Here is a 20,800-nt window from a genome sequence, read left to right on the forward strand (position 1 = left end):
TAGACACGAGCATTGTGTTTGTATACGTGCTTCATAACCGTGCAGCTCAGGGGCCCCTGCTCTTCTAGACACGAGCGCTGTGTTTGTATGTGTGCTTCATAACCGTGCAGCTCAGGGGCCCCTGCTCTTCTAGACACGAGCGGTGTCTTTGTATACGTGCTTCATAACCGTGCAGCTCAGGGGCCCCTGCTCTTCTAGACACGAGCCTTGTGTTTGTATATGTGCTTCATAACCGTGCAGATCAGGGGCCCCTGCTCTTCTAGACACGAGCCTTGTGTTTTTATATGTGCTTCATAACCGTGCAGCTCAGGGGCCCCTGCTCTTCTAGACACGAGCATTGTGTTTGTATACGTGCTTCATAACCGTGCAGCTCAGGGGCCCCTGCTCTTCTAGACACGAGCGTTGTGTTTGTATACGTGCTTCATAACCGTGCAGCTCAGGGGCCCCTGCTCTTCTAGACACGAGCGGTGTGTTTGTATACGTGCTTCATAACCGTGCAGCTCAGGGGCCCCTGCTCTTCTAGACACGAGCGGTCTGTTTGTATACGTGCTTCATAACCGTGCAGCTCAGGGGCCCCTGCTCTTCTAGACACGAGCGGTGTGTTTGTATATGTGCTTCATAACCGTGCAGCTCAGGGGCCCCTGCTCTTCTAGACACGAGCGGTGTCTTTGTATACGTGCTTCATAACCGTGCAGCTCAGGGGCCCCTGCTCTTCTAGACACGAGCCTTGTGTTTGTATATGTGCTTCATAACCGTGCAGATCAGGGGCCCCTGCTCTTCTAGACACGAGCCTTGTGTTTGTATATGTGCTTCATAACCATGCAGATCAAGGGCCCCTGCTCTTCTAGACACGAGCCTTGTGTTTGTATATGTGCTTCATAACCGTGCAGCTCAGGGGCCCCTGCTCTTCTAGACACGAGCGGTGTGTTTGTATATGTGCTTCATAAACGTGCAGCTCAGGGGCCCCTGCTCTTCTAGACACGAGCCTTGTGTTTGTATATGTGCTTCATAACCGTGCAGATCAGGGGCCCCTGCTCTTCTAGACACGAGCCTTGTGTTTGTATACGTGCTTCATAACCGTGCAGCTCAGGGGCCCCTGCTCTTCTAGACACGAGCGCTGTGTTTGTATGTGTGCTTCATAACCGTGCAGCTCAGGGACCCCTGCTCTTCTAGACACGAGCGTTGTTTGTATATGTGCTTCATAACCGTGCAGCTCAGGGGGCCCGGCGTTATCGCCTGCATGGGGCCCGTCGTGTTTAAATGTATGTTGGCTTTCTCAAGTAAATTGTCATTATTTTTAAAAGTAATGTAAATTATTTATAACAGCTGTAGGTTTTTGGAGTAACCTGGATGACTGTGAGACTCCCGGCATCTGAAATGTTGTCCCAGCATTAAATAATTTGTGAATATTTCTATATTAGTAAATACTTGTGGAAAATGAAAAGTGTACTGCAGTTCTGCGCTGGAGAAACTTCAATGACTGTAATCAGTGTGAGAAATATCCCAATGCTCCTCCTATTAATTATACACACACCTAATGTCTTTTAATATAAATAAAGGACAAGAGTGGGAAATGGCACGGACACATTTTATACTATTCAGCCCAATATTGATTTTTATTTGCACTTCACTTTTATCCAAATGAACAGAACTTTTTGCACAGCATTTATCAATGGGACATGCGAATATCATGCAATGCTATATAAGCAAGAAATAATGTATTAGCATACTATAGCCTATATAGGCTAGCTCACATGATTATATTTCTGCTTCAAATGTTATGCGTAGGTAACAGTGAGTGCTGGTTTCAGACAATGTGTTATTAAAGTGCGTTATTCTGCGCCACATTCATAGGGACTTTTATTCTGCCTGACAGCATTTAAACCTGTACTGAAGGAGGAGCAAGAGATGAGGAAGCTGACAGAGAGCCATTAGTTTGATATTTTACAGAGAGCTGCTTTATATATTCAGTTCAACAACACTCCTGTGAGGAAAATACATCCAGGGGTTATAACTTTAAATAATAAAGAATAAAAATCATTATTAAGAGACTCAAACTCCTCCTTGTCAGGTGACAGAGAAAGTGAAACTATTCCAGCAGGATCTGTTTTGTTATATGAGGAAGTAAACTACATGAAGAGAGAAAAACACAGTGAGTATCACGAGTTCACAATTATCTTTGATAGCCAAACTCAATCCAGACTGATTTAAAGTGAAGTACAGCAGCAGGATCAGATATTCTGAAAGTAGTTAAAATGACATTAGGAGATAAAACACAGAGTCTGTAAATCGTCTGATTCCAGCTTTACTTTCATTTTAACACAGTGCTCGTCTGAACTTGTTCTGCAGTTTGTGAATAATGCGATTCTGTGTAAATAATATCAGGATGAAATAGTTTTTCATGTGTGCAGGTCATTACTGAGGACTGACTGATGAGACAGAGCTGGATTTGAGAAAATTAACTGCTGAGATGATTCATAACTCACTCTGTGGATCAACATCTGTATCTGCTTTTAGATGAAACCATGGCCTCCAGAATGAATCTCTCTGAAGAACATCACACACAGATAAAGATAGTCAAGAGGTGAGAAAACTGAATATGTTTCACATTTTTACTGTTCAGAAACAATAAATGCATTCTACAATAACACGATTTCAACCGTGCCCCTCAGATCTTTGAGTCAAGTGGATTTTGAATGCAGCTTCCAAAAGACACAAATAGCTGATTAATATATGTTTGTCTCTGATAAACGATCACACCGGTGTGATTAGATGTTCGGTGCTAAATTCAAATCTGTGTTTGCTCAACTTCACTGTCTGGCACGGAGCCAGAGACTGCTGTGTTTTTAGCTCCAGCACTGCGCATTATAACCAATCACACATGATTCTGTTGAGCTCATGAGTACAACGACCAATAAGAGGCATTCAGATGAGTGTTTTATTCAGTGTGAGCGCTCCCTGAATGAATTCTGCTCTCTGACCATTTCTCTCATCAGAAACAACAAAGTGCAGATGTGCGTAAGATGTGAGCAAGATATTCATTTCACAATGTAAGCAACTTCAGTGATTAATGGGAGTTTTTGAGAGTGCTTGAATTAGACTAAAGTCAATGATAATGTTCTTTGATAATGTAAACGGAGAGTCTATTTACACTAATTCTCCAGCATCGTGTGATTGGCTCTGTGAAGATTATAAAAAGCTGCTATGGGGTTGAACCCGTCTTTTGCTATGGACCAGCAGCTCCAGTGGCGCAGATGCTAAATCACTTATGGGAGGATTTTTGACGCGATCGACTAGACTTTTCTCCCTTTTCAAATCTCATATCACATCGTAAAGGCATTTATTTTTAATAAAAATGAAAGAAATAACCAAAAAGTTGAAAATACAGTAACGGGTAGGTGTAGGGAGGGCTTTATTGTATCAATAAGGTGGCATCCATTTAATAACCTGAATTAAAATGATAATTTACACTCAATACGTTATTATTGCATACTGGTTTATAATGTAATACAATACTGAAGTGCAGATAATTGCCACTATTTTGCAACAAGTAGTATAAATAGCAGAAAATCCTGCTATTGTAACATAGTGTAAATATAATCTATAGCTATTTAGTGTAGATAAAATCCATTGCTATTTGAAGGTAAGAAAAATGACTGCAATTTGAACTGAGGAGGGCCTATAATCAGTCCAGGGCACCTCTGCGTCATCATCCGTCCCTGCACCAGTGTCTCTGTATTGCTCTATTTTATTCTATAATGCATGAATGAAGAGGGCACATGGGCCAGATCCTTTTATTGATAGAAAATAATACTTTAATCTTTTAACTCTCAAGACACAACACAGTCCTCCATGAAACAAATATGTACATCGGTTGCAGATATTTCTATGTTCTTTCAACATAATTGATCTGCGTTTATGTTCCCTAACTCCGTGTAGAGCTCAGATCCATCCACAGCGAGAGACTAAATGGTGATGGGTGCGAATCAGTTTCCTTCACAAAGGAGCGGGGTTTCTGAAGAACTCATAACTACTTTATTTAGCTTCAACATGACTAATTCTATATGATTGAACATCCTTACAGAATAAATACATGCTACATGATTCAAATATGTTTAGATGAGGAACATAAATTAATCATGTAGGAAATATGAAATGCATATTTAAAAATTCAACAACCTCCCCATCGACATTTTTCAGTGAAAGATGAACCTTAAAGGGAGTTTGAAACAGTAAAGGTGTTTCTGTCAGAGCAGTGTGAGATTTTCAGAAACAGTTTGTATTGCTGTTGTGTTTCAGTCTGTGTGAGAATGACTCTCCTGAACCCAGCTGTGTGTCCATCAAGAGTGACGCGTCAATGGATCATCCTCCAATGAAATTCAGCTCGGGAGAATCATCTGCTGATCTGAGGTGCTGTTTAGTTTACAGTATCAGAAATATATATAAGATATTCATTCATTTACTGATCTGTATTAAATACTTCCATACATATTTACAAAAACATTCAATATTTGTTTAACTACAGTCAAAAACATGAAGGACCAGAATCACATTCAGCAAAGAAGAACTTAGACTCAATTTTCAAGGTTGGTTTTGTTTGTTTGTTTGTTTGTTTGTGTGTGTGTGTGAGTGTGTGTGTGTGTGTGTCTGCGTGTGCATGTATATGTGGTTTATGAGGACACACATTTGTATAATGACATGGGTATGACAGAGGTATTACAATATGAAGGTGGTTTATGAGGACACTGCCTATGTCCCCGTAATTCAAAAGGCTTAAAAAACATACTAAATGGTGTTTTTTTTGAAAATGTAAAAATGCACAAAGTCTCCTGTGAGGGCTAAGTTTAGGTGTAGGGTTGGTGTAGGGCAATAGCACACACAGTTTGTTCAGTATAAAAACCATTACGCCTATGGAGAGTCCCCATAAACCACAAAAACCAACATGTGTGTGTGTGTGTGCGTGCGTGCGTGTGTGTGTGAGTGTGCATGTGTGTGTGCATGTGTCAACACGATGGGCCTCATTTACGAAACGAACCTAAGACGGAGAATTGGGCGTACGGTGGTTTCTACGCAACACTTGTAATTGATCAATAAGGGCGCGAGCGGTGGCTACGATCAAATCTGACGTCAGGTCTGAGCTCGTGTTTTTGAGTTAGCCTGAACTTGCGTGCAGCATAGACAATTTCGGAGAATTGATTAATGACAGCATTTTGATTATTTTCCTAAACCGACAAACAAAGCTTTTCTTTTTTTTCCCCTCTTTCAGGGCTTTAGCTATATGCTCAAATAGCAGAATAAATAGACCATGAGGAATCACACACCTGCAGTGCTTCTGTGAATGGAGAAAAAAAAGAAATTAAAATAAAATAAATAGGGCTACACAAAATATATGTATCTTAATTAACAGATAAAAAAAAAAAAAAAAAAAACACTTTCGTTTTTGTGACACTCTTAATGCATTTTATTTGTTTTCTTCATATCTTTATTTTATTTAATGTAACTGATTGGTGATCACGCAGGTGCCTCACACGCAACATTTCAGCGTTACTAACTTGACATTTCAGCCATTAATCAAACTAAAATGCAGTCAACCAAACATAAAGTTACACTGCACAATTTACAAGGTCCACTGTAAAATCAGCGTTCAGCGCTGAAACAAACATTTATTGCGCATGTGAAGGGTCATATTTTACATGGATACTGGAACAAAACCCAGATAGCAAAATTTGTCTGGCCCACCTCTGGGCCACAACCTTGCTTCACTTCTGGCCCAATTCTGGCTGGGTCCCCGGCCCAAAACTGGCCCACACACTGAAAACAGACACAAACAATTTCCTCTGGCCCAGATGTGGCCCATGCCCTGTAAAATGACTCTTATTTACTGACGTGACCCTGATCTGGCCCAGACACTTCAAGCCAGATCCGGCTGAGACTCGGCTTGGTCCCCGGGCCAAATGTGTTAAGATGTGAGAGACCGTTTAAAGATGTGTTAATGTGGCCCAGAACCTGCTAAATGTAATTCAGCAGTGAAACACAAAAACAACCATTTAAAAACATTAAAAAGGCTTTATTATAAAATTACCAAATACTTTAATATATATATATTAACAATGAACAAATGCACTACAGTATAAACATTAACACACTTTTTAAACCACAAAGTAACAAGTAAATTATATTTACTATATATATATAAACATTATGTCATAATTCAGTTCAGTTATTATCAAATGGTGTCAGTGCAGTCAAGGGAATAATATTGCTGAATATTAAGTGTCTGCAACTAAGCAAGACAAAAGGCATCAGTGACAAGGAACTCAAACAAGACCAGGCTCAGTCAGGAAACAGTCTCCTCTGACCAAACCAATGAACATGGTGTGATTATTCCAGGCTGCATCACAAGTCAGATTGTGGATTGATACCATTAAGAATATTTCATACAACTTAAATATTCATAATTAAATATTCAAATATTCATAATTTTAACAAAAATTGACCCTGCTCTTATGCAGCTGACAGATTAGGCCTCCATTCAAGAACTAAACATGATACACATTTTACGGCTTTCTCTTATCTAAAGTGTTTTTCTGTGTCAGAGCTTCCTAAACAGCAGAGTTACCACAAAATAAATATTATTAATAATTCAGATTGCACATATTGAATTGTCTTAGCAGGTGCTATAACAGCGTGCTCAGTTTGATTCACACACAAATGATTCATTTGAATGGTTAAGTGAATCAAATCAGAGAGTCACTCGTATAGATATCTATGGCGCCAGCAGCGGAGTCGACTCCTATGATTCACTAGCAATCACTCGTTGAAAAAGACGATCGAATTAATTCTAGAAAACAAAATGGAATTTAACTCATTAATTTAATTAGCTAACATTATCGTGCACAGGATACAGCTCATCAGTTTTTTATATTTAAAAAACACCCCGTTTTTCTAAAGAGAGCGCGCTTAACAGTTAGGCCTGTACTCATCAACACTCAATATATTCGGGACCGAACGGTTTTCTGACGCTATGTTATCATCGCAAACCTCCTAATAGAAACCATCTAAAAACTATACTCTTCCGTGGCATTTAAAACATCAAACAACACGCGACTGAATATTAAATAACTTACCTTTTGCAGCTGAAGTGTTCCTCTTGAGATCTGTGTCCGCCGAAATCTCCTCAGGATTAACCTCCAGATCTTTCTCTCAGGCGCGGATCTGCTTCATTCTAGCAGCGGCCCGTCAGAGCCCGAGTCGGGCGAAGGAGATACACACAACTACACCGAGTGTAGACCTGCCGCGCGATCGGCCCAGATAGAAGAAGCCGTCTGTCAGCCAGAAGTGTTTTGTAGAGTCGGCGTGGCTCTGGTCCATTATCTTCTCACCGATGCCGAGACTGAGCCGACAGTGCCGCATTTCAGACAGAATCGGCCCGAGTGCGCTTGCTATCTGCGAAGTGAAGTACAAAGCCTTGTTTACATCACAGATAATAGTTTAGCAACCAAATGTTACATGGCAAAAAATGGAAACATTTGGATGTTGAATGAGAGAGGCTTGTGAGCCCAATGCCGTTTAGTTTCGCTTTAATTCATTCATTTCAGCTTGACGTTGTATTATAATGAATGCCACTATAGCCTCATTTGTGTTTTACTTCATAGTTTAATATAACATTTTATAGCTACTATTTTTTTCATTCTTGTTTTGTAATAGCGTTAAATTTAAATGGTTTCTTGTGGATTAAGGAGAACTAAATAATCTATATAGTGTTTATAATGTTTATGAATGTTTCGTTCAATTTACTGGTATTTAATATACATATAAATGAATGCTATTGTTTGCAATTATAAGGTTAAATGAGTTATAAGGTTTTTATTTTTGGAGTAAAATCAATTTCTCTTTCATGAGATCACTTCCTCTTTTTGGCGGGTTATGTTTCTCCGTGTCGTAAACTCTAGGGGCCAGGTTTCTAAACCGGGGTGTTTTTAGGGGCGTGATATTCAAACGAAGATTGTTTTCTGCCGCCACATTTATCAATGTACATCTTTCTATGATGGGATTGACGGCATACGACTGTTTCATAAATCTGTGCAATCCTCTCTGTAAATAATATTCTCTATTTCAGGAGCTTGAGCAGAAAATCATCTCTGTGATGAAGAGTGAGCTGAAAGGTTTTAAGAGACTACTGAGTCCAGATTACCCAGAATGCTCTGAAAGAGACCATTATGCTGACGAGGGTCATAGCAGAGTCAGAGAGGGGCTTCTGAAGATCACACTGATCATCCTGAGGAAGATGAACCAGACAGACCTCGCTAACACACTACAGACCAGTAAGAGCTCTGGATCAGCTGATTATAGCCTGTGTTTTTATTATGAACCTTCTGTCTCTGAATCTCATGACACAATCTAATATCTAACATATCAAACCTAAAAATACACTTCTAAAATATTGCTCTGCCAATAACAAGAATAACTTCCTTTGCTCAGAACTGATGCCTGTGTATCAACAAAAACTCAGATCCAGACTACAGGATAAATATCAGAGAATCAATGAAGGACTGTCCAATCATGGAGACTCAACACGTCTGAATGAGATCTACACAGAGCTCTACATCACAGAGGGAGGCAGTGGAGAGGTCAATAATGAACATGAGGTGAGACAGATTGAGACAGTGTCCAGGAGACCAGAGACACAGGAGCCACCAATCAACTGCAATGACATATTTAAACCCTCACCTGGACAAGACAAACCCATCAGAACTGTGCTGACTAAAGGAGTCGCTGGAATTGGAAAAACAGTCTCTGTGCAGAAGTTCATTCTGGACTGGGCTGAAGGAAAAGCCAATCAGGATGTTCATTTCATATTTCCACTTCCTTTCAGGGAGCTGAATCTGATACAGAAACATCTCAGTCTTGTGGATCTTCTAAACCAGCTTCACACAGAAACCAGAGAATTTAAATCAGCAGATTATGAAGACTACAAAGTCATGTTCATATTTGATGGTCTGGATGAGTGTCGACTGCGTCTAGATTTCCAAAACAATCGGAGCTTGTCTGATGTGACAGAATCAGCCTCAGTGGATGTGCTGCTGACCAACCTCATCAAGGGGAATCTACTTCCTTCTGCTCTCCTCTGGATCACCTCTCGACCAGCAGCAGCCAATCAGATCCCTCCTGAGTGTGTCCACCAGGTCACAGAGGTACGAGGATTCAACGACCCTCAGAAGGAGCAATATTTCAGGAAGAGAATAAATGATCCGAGTCTGGCTGATAGGATCGTCACACACATCCGATCATCAAGAAGTCTGTTCATCATGTGTCACATCCCAGTCTTCTGCTGGATTTCAGCCGCTGTTCTGGAGAGGATGATGGGTAAAGCAGAGAGAGCAGAGATTCCCAAGACTCTCACACAAATGTTCACACACTTCCTGATCTTTCAGACCAAACTGAAGACGCAGAAGTATGATGGGAAATATGAACTTGATTCTGATCAGGCTAGAAAGACTATTCTGTCTCTAGGAAAACTGGCTTTTGAACAGCTGGAAAAAGGGAACCTGATCTTCTATGAAGAGGACCTGAAAGAGAGCGGCATTGATGTCAGAGAAGTGTCAGTGTACTCAGGAGTTTGTACCCAGATCTTCAGAGAGGAGTCTGGACTGCAGCTGGGGAAGGTGTACAGCTTTGTTCATCTGAGTATTCAGGAGTTTCTTGCTGCTTTATTCAAGCTGCTGTCCTTTTCTGAACAAAACACAGGACTGAGGAATGAGTTCAGATCAACAATGACCAGTTTACTGAAGAGAGAAGTGGACAAGGCCTTACAGAGTGAGAACGGACACTGGGACCTTTTCCTCCGGTTCCTTCTAGGTCTCTCACTAAAGTCTAATCAGACTCTCTTACAAGGCCTCCTGAGAAAGACAGTAAGCAGCTCTCAGATCAATCAGGAAACAGCTGAATACATCAAACAGAAGATCAGGGAGAATCGCTCTCCAGAGAAATCCATCAATCTGTTCCAGTGTCTGAATGAACTGAATGATCGTTCACTGGAGCAGGAGGTACAAACATACCTGAGAAGAACAGGTGCCCGTCGTCTCTCTGGAGTCTCTCTGTCTGCTGCTCAGTGGTCGGCTCTGGTGTTTGTGCTGCTGAACTCAGAAGAAGAGCTGGATGAGTTTAATCTGAGTAAATATGATCCATCAGAAGAATGTCTCCTGAGGCTGCTGCCAGTGATCAAAGCATCTAGAAAGATTGAGTGAGTATTTTACAGTGTCTTTGTTTTATTGACTTTATTGTGAACAGTAGGCCTGTGTTTCTCTACACTGTTTCTGTATATTTTGAGGTCTTTCTTATTTGACACATTCAGCTAACATCACAGAGCGCTCTACTAATGACCTGAAGTGTTGAATCAAGTGTGTTTGATAAGAGAGATTCATCCAAACTGAGCAAAGATGAGCTGCCTCCAGGAACAGGGTTGTTACTCTCTGATATTACAAATACTGGATTAGAATTAAAAAAAGTTTGTGTGAGAGTGTGTGTGTTTGTGTGAGAGTGTGTGTGTGTGTGTGAGAGTGTGTGTGTGTGTGTGTGTGTGGAAAGCCATATAAACAGAGGAGCTCATAAGTTTTTCAGCCTGGTTCATATGAGAACCTGGAGATTTGGTTTGGTCGTCACACAGGCCACGGCATGCAGTGTGACCCATAAAATATAACTATAAAAAATAAATTAATATTAGTGATAATAATATTGCACTTTATTTAAATTAAATAATAAACTAAATAATCAAGTGTGATAATACTATTTTATTTTAAAAAGGGAGTATTACATACACACACAATTATTTTATATTAAAGTTACAAATAAAATGCTAATATTTTGACACATTATTATTTTTTTAATTGTAATTTTCATCATTTTCAAAGGTGAATCAGCGAGCTTTTATTTTGTCGGGTTGCCTGCAAGTAAGTTTATGCGCTTCCGGGTTTAGAGCCGCTGATTGAAGAGCGTCAGTGAATGAAATGTCAGTTTTGCTTTGAAAACGGCAGCGGCTAGATTATGCTTTCATGAACATTCCGTCATTGTAAGTCTATGGGATTTTTTTGTCTGTTTTTTCGTCCGCTGTGTGAACATCGTAGGTCCGATCACTTAGAAAAGATACAGCACTCCTCTCCTCAATGATCCGGTTGATTTAACACCTCATTCATGGGTCTGTGACAAACAGTGAATTAACTTAATCTTTATTTTTCCTGTATTTTCTCTGCAGTCTTTCCGGCTGTTATATTACAGAGAAAGGCTGGTCTGCTCTGAGTTCAGCTCTGGAGGATCCACACTGTAAACTACAGAAACTACAGTAAGTGTTATTATATTATTAAACACAGAAACTGTGTGAAAATACTGCCAAACAAAAACATTTCATGTTAAAGCGATAATTCACCCAAAAATTAAAACTCTGTCTTCACTTTAATTATCTTCAAGTCATTTCCAAACAGCATGATCAAACACAATGATTATACTGAATGTGCTCAAGACTAATGTATGTTTATCTCGGCTGGATAAAAGAAGCCAGGGTCACACTAGTAGCCTAAAGTTTTGATGGATGATGATTGTCATCAAGGTAAAGATGATTACAGTCACATACAGGATGGTGCATTAGGTGTGTGTTGTGTCTGTTATTTGATGCACAAACAAACCGTGTGTATTTGTGCTCTCGGTGCACTGATCACTATAATATCATATTTCTGCTTGAACACAGCTCAGGATATTCACCTAGTTGAATACACAGAGTTTAATAACGGATGCTCGTGTGTTTTGGAGAAGTTTGTGAGGATCAGTGGTGTTCATGTACATACGGGCATCAGACGCTCAAACAGCTTGTTCTGACAGAGGAAATATTCACTGATGCTGTCGAGCTGCCTTCAGATCGCTGAGTTCAGAGATACATACTTTTACATACTTTGTAGATATTCTATACAACTTTAGTGACATTTTTGTGAAATATGTTCATGGGATGCTTAAATCTTTCTTGAATTTGCTTTGTTTAAAATAATTACATGAAAATACAAAGGTTTTAGTGAATAGAAAAGTTTGGGCTTGCAGTATTGATTTGGAGAAGAGGGGGTCTTGGAGTAAAAAAGGTTGAGGACCACTGCTTTAGGGAAATGCAGGCACGGTTTTATGGGGGTACGAATAATTGAACATTATTTTATTTATTTTTTTTAAATAAATATTTAACTTAATGCAATATAAAGATACATCCCAACCAGCTTTTTTATTTAGGCCTATTTATTTTTTGTTTGATATGCATTGTATTATTTATTTATTTTCCACTTGGTAGATCTCGGTAAGTTTGTCATTTGAAAAGTAGATCCCCGCTCAAGAAAGTGTGGGCACCCCTGGTATATACACTTATTGTGCCTTCACATGCTATCGGAGTAATCAGGAGATTGGATGTGAACGGCCTTTCAAGTCATATTTACTGGGAAATTCAGAAATAATTTTGATTCCAGAGTTTCTGAGTTGGGCGGGTCATAATCTTTAAACATGGTGGAGGGGACAACCATTGCTGCTGTCTGTTCTCACAACAACTACATCCCTTTGTCTGGTCGCTTAAGTACTGTATTTATAGGCTAGATATGAACGATCATTCAAAGCATATTTTATGTTTTATTAGCAGAGAAATAAACATGTATTTGACTGAAATCCCAGGATTGTCAGAAAACTGCATGTATAGCGCGGTGAATGTTTATATGATTGTCAACCAATGGGATGCTACATTTTATTATTTCCGACATTAAAGCACTTGAACACAACAAGCTCGTAATCATGACTTCATAAGTGGGAAATAGGACATTTCCGATAGCACGAGAAGGCAGCATTATAGACCAATGAACAACAAAGTACATAAGTATCAGCCAAAATGAAACATACAGATACAGATTTTAATCTGTTTGAAGAGTATTTCTATCAGAGTAAACGGCACTCATAAATGCTACTGTTTCCTCTGTCAGGTTTGCACCTCTCTCTCTTAGATTCATCTTTCAGCAGTTGATGTTATGTATTTATTATCTCTGAGTCTGAATTGGATTCTTATTCTTTAATTATGTAATTAACATGATACATTCTTAGCTGACAAATAAACTGTTATTTATTCTTCGCTCTTCTGAAATCATAATGACTAGTAGATCATGTGGAGGCTGATGTTTCCTCAAATCTGTGTCCAGGACAGAACAGACTAAAGGCTCATGGATGAATGGAGCAGTAGCACGTCATCAGAGACCTTTTGATTACTCTGTGTTGTGTATTTATATTTATTAAGGCATAAAACATTCATTTTATCTTTTAATTAATGAAAATGAAAATAAAATCTTATTTTTTGGAAAATAAAGGGGATTTAATATTAAAATTAATATTAATTATAATAGGCCCAAGCCCTTATTTATTTGTGGGCCCCTCGGTGTTCCCCTGCCCCTTCAGGGTTAGGAAACACTCGACTACATGTCTAAGTGAGGTTCAGAAAGAGTTTTGTGACAAGACCAAGAAAATGTTTCTTCTTTTTAGAAGGTGAAACATGATACATTTACAGTACATTCAAACACAGTGTTGTACATTGCCCTGCAGGCTGCATATTTATTCCAGGCTATATATGCTTGTTGTTTTACCTAGGCAGCAATATTACCTTAAAACACACACATAAATAAATATATAAATGAATAAATATATAAACATATATAAATGAGATATGCATTACTAATAGTAGACACTGTTGTACAACCCACAAAAGCATGAAAACAGTGTGTTATGATCATATCCCAAGTTAAAAAAGTACAATAGTAAAGATAATAGAATTTAGCCTAAGTATTAAGCTAATATCCAGGCGTTTATCCACATGTACGTTATCCACACGTTCATCCACACGTACGTTATCCAGACGCAAAGTAAAAAAAATCCTTTCTCAGCTCCGTCGCCGCCACGTCGCCGCGGCACTTTGAGCGCAGCTCCAAAACGTGACCGTGACGTCTAACGTCTCATATCTTATGTCTGACGCCTGATTACTATGGGATTTTGGCCAGACGACTGGCGAGCGTATACACGTTAGTTCACCTCTCAGTTTGCTTCGCGATCGCTAAAAAATGCACAAAGCACACCTCATAAGTGTGTGCGTGTGTGTGTGTGTCTGCCCGTGTGTGTGTGTGTGTGTGTCTGTGAGAGAGAGAGAGAGTGCGCGTGTGTGTGTGTCTGTGAGAGTGTGTGCGTGTGTGTGTGTGTCTGCCCGTGTGTGTGTGTCTGTGAGAGTGTGTGTGTGTGTGTGTGTGTGTGTGTGTCTGCCCGTGTGTGTGTGTGTGTCTGTGAGAGTGTGTGCGTGTGTGTGTGTGTGTCTGCCCGTGTGTGTGTGTGTGTGAGAAAGTGACAGTTGAGATTCAAATTCATGAACATTCCTCCATTGTAAGTCTATGGGATTTTTTTTGTCTGTTTTTTCGTCCGCTGTGTGAACATCGTAGGTCCGATCACTTAGAAAAGATACAACACTCCTCTCCTCAATGAGCCGGTTGATTTGACACCTCATTCATGGGTCTGTGACAAACAGTGAATGAACTTAACTCATCTTTAGTTTTTCTCTTTCTCTCTGCAGGCTGTATAACTGCAGTATTGGAGAGGAAGGCTGTGCTGCTCTGATTTCAGCTCTGAGATCAAACCCCTCACACCTGACAGAACTGAATCTGAGCTGTAATAATCCAGGAGACTCAGGAGTGAAGCTGCTCTCTGCTCTACTGGAGGATCCACACTGTAAACTACAGAAACTACAGTAAGTGTTATTATATTATTAAACACAAAAACTGTGTGAAAATACTGCCAAACAAAAACATTTCATGTTAAAGCGATAGTTCACCCAAAAATTAAAACTCTGTCGTCACTTTAATTATCTTCAAATAATTTCAAAACAGCATGACTGTCTTCTGTGAACATAAGAGAAGATATTTAGAGAATTGTTTTTTATCCACACAATGGAAAGCAATAATACCCAAACTTTGGTTACACTGTAAAAATGTCAGACCTCCTCAACTCTCCAACAAATTTTCTAGTGACTGATTACATCTACATTTTTCCATTGAACCAATTGTATTTCTGCTAACTGAATTTGATCAATTGTGGCAACAGTCTGTTATCTGTTGAAATTAAACAACTGCTAACTGTCCAAAAATTAAACGTACAGATCCAAAGTTATCCAATCCATGATTTACATGTTCTCTGTGGCACCAAGTCTTGTGTAATTGAATCAGTTGAAGAGTATTAAACTGTCCCAACACAGGCATAATCTCTCCTGTGTATGTTTTCAACATGACTCTAGTGTCCTCCAGTGGCTCTGCTGAGAACGCAGCCTGGAAATGTTTCTCAGATACAGTTTCTTACAATCATGTTTGCACTAATAATAGAACCCTCATGTCATTTTTCAAAACTCTAGACACAAAACTCAAAACAGTCATTATTTGTAACACAGGCTATCCAATGTTCAAAACTCTGCATGTTGCATTCATATCTTTAAAGAAGCCTTGCATTTGCAGAAGCATTGGTTCAAAATACAAATTTATGAAATATCATAAGAACATTACTTTAGATCCCCCACTCACAAGACACCCATAGTTTCACTGTTTAGTTGTTAGTACAATCATTAAATATAGTTGTTCAAAACACATGATGCAACTTTCATTATGATTCTACACATTCATACATCATTGAGAAAAGTACAGACACTGGAAACATTACAATTTGAAAATTATTGATGAAATAATCAACACAACAGGTTTTTCAAAAAACTTTCAATAAGAAAAAAAAGATAAGAAAAAACGACTTTAAGCCTACAGTAAAATGTCAACTGGAGTGTCCCTCACTGCACTTCTATGTTTTTATCAACCCTGTCTTGTGAGTTTGGCCACAGGTTCTCATCCACATCATAATGGATGTTTTCATCTTGGAAAAAATCTTCTGGTATGGCAAATACAGGCCTGACATCGGTCTCCTTTGATATCATTGCACATATCATCTTTGGCTTGGAGAAGAGGGACTTGTTTGTGAGGTCTATTGTGAACCTTTGACCTCCATGTGGAGAAAAACTCCTCAGTCGGGTTACAGTAAGGAAAGGGGAATATGGGGTAAATACAAGCTGATAAACTGTGCATGGGCCTGAAACCATGATTGCTCTCAGTGCCGCCGCTAGGAGTTTTGGGCCCATTGCACTGATTTTGCTTTGGGTCCCCTCAAAATCACATTCAGTGTGGGGTGGTTAGGCCCCCAGCGAACATCGGTCTGGGCCCGTCTCAACCGCTGGGCTCTCAACCTTTCATCCATGTCATGGCCTGCCTCATCCAAAAATATGAATGGTTTTCATCAGCTTCCAGCTCTATCAACCTCTAAAAAGACTAGGAAAAATAAATACTGATAACAATGATATAGATTTTTTGGGGATTTCTTTTCTCCCAACAACAGGCATTTTGAAACTGATCATACCTGAACATACTCAGTCCTCAGTTGCTTCTCTTTCGTAATGTTGTTCATAATTGCACTTTGAGCAGCTGTATCAGTTGATGGTTAGATCATTGCAATGAAATGAATAAACTCTCAATTCAGATGTAATGTGCGAGTTGTACTATGCGAGAAATAGTAATACTTTAATGTTAAGTTGTGTCAATTTGAACCTGTGATTCTAGTTCAATGAACAAAAGATCTTTGGCTCGTGTATTTTATCCAAGCATTTGTAAAAAGTGTTGTGTTTTGAAAAATGTGCATTTTGATCATCGGTTGTGAATTGTGTCTAGAGTTTTGAAAAATGACATGAAGGTTCTGTTATTAGTGCAAAAATTATTGTAAAAAACTGTAAGATACTCACGGCTGCGCCGGCATTCATTTCCATCATAATTTCCTTGCCATTTACATTAAATGTCTCTGTGAATTACTTTTTGCTGTTTTAATATGCGGCTTAATATTTACAAATACTAGTGTGTGTGTGTGTGTGTGTGTGCGCGCCTGTGCCTGTGTGTGTGTGTGAGAGAGAGTGTGTGAGAGAGAGTGTGTGTGACTGAGAGAGAGTGTGTGAGTGTGTCTGTGTGTGTGTGTGCGTGAGTGTGGGAAAGTGACAGTTGAGATTCAAATTCATGAACATTCCGTCATTGTAACTCTATGGGATTTTTTTGCCTGATTTTTTTTCGTCCGCTGTGTGAACATCGTAGGTCCAGTCGCTTAGAAAAGATACAGCACTCCTCTCCTCAATGATCCGGTTGATTTAACACCTCAATCATGAACTGAACAGATAGATTCCTCTTTATTAATCACTTCCCAAGTCTAGAGAAATAAATCATAAGACAAACTAGCGTTAGCATAAATCTGTTGTATTTTCCTCTTGTTACGGTTTGCTGCAGGAGTTATAGCAATGTGTTGTGAATCTAAAGGAACAAAACAAAAATTTATATGTTATTAGACACAGGCTAATAAACAGGCTATTAAGCACAATATATATATATATATATATATATATATATATATTGTGGTTAACCTTGCATCCTCTGAGTAAGTTGAGACTGGAGAGTTTGTGAGATTCATGACCTCCGGTCGGAGTGAGACTCAAACACAACATTGAGTCCCTGATGAATGAATAATTGAAAATATAGGATGTACAGAATAATCAAATATCTCCATTTAAACTAACCAATATCTGTGATTAGTTACTAATTAGAAACACATTCTAAATTTAATGATCACTTGAGAATTGGAGTTAGATTAAAGCACGAGTAGTAGACCTTCACACATTATGCCTTCATCCACGCCGCTGCATTTCATCATTGAGCCGATTAGTGATCCTTACAAGACTTATATATCATAGTTACACTATAATGTTACTCTTATTTTAACATTATCACCTGTATAGTACTACAAATGGTTTGAGGAGTGAAAACGATGAACTAGTTCAGCATCACAATCAGGAATCATGTAGAGTGCAGTTAAATTAATGTCTCAGCTGCTGGCAAGATAAAATCTCTATAGCACCGATCCTGGTGTGAGAGAGAAAAGCAGAGCTCATACAAACACTCTCACCCTAAAGCTGAAACACAATCCCAGAGATCATTCATGTTCTTCACTCTCTGCAGGCTGATGAACTGCAGTATTGGAGAGGAAGGCTGTGCTGCTCTGAGTTCAGCTCTGAGATCAAACCCCTCACACCTGACAGAACTGGATCTGAGATTTAATAAACCAGGAGATTCAGGAGTGAAGCTGCTCTCTGCTCTACTGGAGGATCCACGCTGTAAACTACAGAAACTACAGTAAGTTATTGATTCAATTATGTAATTTATTATCTTGTATTAAAGCAGATCTTAGTGTATTTGATCTTTCTCTCTATTGTACAGTATTTGACAGAGGAAACTCCACAAGCTCCAAACAAGTGAATCAAAACAACACGTCCTGAACAAGACTGTCACCTGGACATTAATACTGATACTGATCCAGCAGTTTCATACGTGAAGGATTTTATTATTAATTTTTATTCTGCCTACATTTTTTTTCCAGTCTCATGGGAACATTTGTTTAAATAATTAGATTGGACATACTAACTGCACTGTAATAATGTAGTGTGAAAGTACAGTATATTCCAGGTTAATAACTGCATTGCTTTCACAGTAATTTCACAGTGGGGCTTCTCTTGTATTGAACTGCACTCTCAGTAATTTCTTGTAAACAAACAGCGTCATACTGTGTTTTGTGCTGTGCATATGTATGAAGGTCCCCAGCATGTAATGCAGCATGAATAAATCATGCTGTAGAGTTTTATTTTTTATAATTCTTGTTGGTTTTGTGTTTTAAGTCAGAAATTTGAATATGAATATGCTAGGTCAAAGACAACAGTATAGTATATGACAGTCATGATCACAGTTTACCAGCAGAGTGCTCCAGTCTCAAGGAGAGAGTTTGACATAAAACATACTGTAATAAACTAAATCAATTAAATATGTAAAACATCAATTATTTATAAATAGATCTCTATTTTAACAGATCTAACTATGACCCCTCTGGGATTCACAAATCTTGGTAAATCTTTGCTTTGAATATTTTTTGCCAAGCTTTCTTCCAATGTGTATTATTCAATAATTACTCTTTTGTGGTAACTTTGTTGTCATGGAAATAAAATAAAATAAAAAAATACTGTTTAATATATTTATTAAGACATATTGGGTCAAATATATCTTTACCCCTGAAAAGCACACTGTAGTTTTTTTTCCCTGTGTTAAATAGTTTTGGTGTCTTAAAGTAAGCCCAGAGGATTACACTTACAAAATAAATATTAATAAGAAATACTTCAGTTGTTTCAAGCTATCAGGCTAAATTAACGACTGCAACAATTTATCCCCTGGTCATGCCACATCCCTAGAAAAATACATGTGTTGTTTATGATAATCAGTTTATTGCCAAAGCATGGCATTTCAGGACACAATGAAAACAAGCAACAGTATCCAGCAATATCCTGTCTTATTCTTATTTGAAGGGACATGTCTTCCTTTTTTATTCTTCACCTGTTCAGCTGTCATGTTATAAACAAACAAACACAAACATGTTTGGTGTCTACTGAGAAGCATCACAGATCAGAATCTTTGTGAAAATAATGACTTACAACTGTGACTCAGTCCTATTACTATAAAGACAGCATTAGCATCTCTGGGAATGCAGTGATAAGATTACAAGTCAGGTTTTGGAAAATAACATTTCAAATGGAATAGAATGGGACAAATTAGTTGATTAAAATAGCCGTCTTTCATCACTCACCTTAGACGGAGTTTGATGTCTTTGGACTTCAGCTGTTGAGGTGTCTCAGGCTTTAGATCAGGAAGACATCCAAGATGTGCAATTTAATGAATGGGCTCCCAATACTAGGTTTGTGGACAGTCAGAAAGTGAGATTAGATGCAGATTGATGCATGTGACTCAGAAGGAGCAGTAGAGCATCCTACAATATGAGTTGACCTTAATTAACCTGTTGTTACTCTGTACACAAATCAACTTATTTTGCTCTATTGCATAAAATGACCAACTTATAGCACAGGCTGTGTGACAGAGCAGCACTGGTTTACATACATCCTTATTGTTTCAGTTTTCTTACCTGCTAAGGAGCTGTGGGTGCACACACACCGTTAGCGCTCAAACACACCACACTTAACCCATCGTTTACATCCCTACCATCTGTTACAGACTAAACACACACATGCACATGATAAGGGGCCTATGAGAGGGCCTTGGGTTTACCCATCACTTTACCCCATGATGGTCATAAATACTGCGTATGAGTGAAAAAGAACATTTTGCTTATAATTTTCATTTTTTTATATTAAAAAAAATAAAATATATATATATATATATATTCTATTTATATTTATCTGGTTACACTACTTTTAGCATTATGTTTCAACTTTTATAAATTAGTATGTTGTGTGTTTTTCAGAATGTATGCTAATGTATGTTTTACCGTTTGATTCCATCACTGATCTAATATTGTCTGAGAGTCTAATTGTGTTTTTCCTTATAAATGCTACAGCGTCCATATTTTCTTCAGAAGTCAGAAAGAGCTTTATTATCAACTATGTTTACACACACAAGGAATTAGACGACAGCTTCCAGTGCAGAAGAAATAACTGATTTATTCTTGATAGGCCTATTATATTGTCAAATGTTGCATTGTTGATGGTAATAAGTTCAAGCATGTGGCTGACCCTACAGGTTTATTCCTAAACAGATGTTCTCTCTTATAAACAATACAGTACTGTACGAACGGTTCG

The 20,800-nt window shown here is 38.6% G+C and overlaps 1 protein-coding gene across 2 annotated transcripts; it reads left to right on the forward strand.

Moving 5' to 3' along the window:
- Positions 1-1,887: 1,887 nt before the first annotated feature.
- LOC306874664 (NLR family CARD domain-containing protein 3-like) lies at positions 1,888-19,564 on the forward strand. Of its 2 annotated transcripts, none has more exons than XM_079424868.1 (10): positions 1,888-2,152; positions 2,412-2,584; positions 4,300-4,410; positions 4,526-4,586; positions 8,120-8,324; positions 8,482-10,243; positions 11,252-11,338; positions 14,618-14,791; positions 18,126-18,299; positions 18,384-19,564. In XM_079424868.1, exons 2-10 carry the CDS (start codon positions 2,526-2,528, stop codon positions 18,388-18,390), a joined length of 2,640 nt encoding a protein of 879 aa, XP_079280994.1. In that variant the 5' UTR covers positions 1,888-2,152; positions 2,412-2,525; the 3' UTR covers positions 18,391-19,564. The 2 variants fall into 2 exon arrangements, with proteins under 2 accessions (XP_079280994.1, XP_079280993.1); XM_079424867.1 differs by having other exon boundaries at positions 2,080-2,152; positions 2,518-2,584.
- Positions 19,565-20,800: the final 1,236 nt, after the last annotated feature.

Source organism: Barbus barbus (assembly GCF_936440315.1).
Source record: "Barbus barbus genome assembly, chromosome: 9".
In the NCBI taxonomy this organism is placed as follows: Eukaryota; Metazoa; Chordata; class Actinopteri; order Cypriniformes; family Cyprinidae; genus Barbus; species Barbus barbus.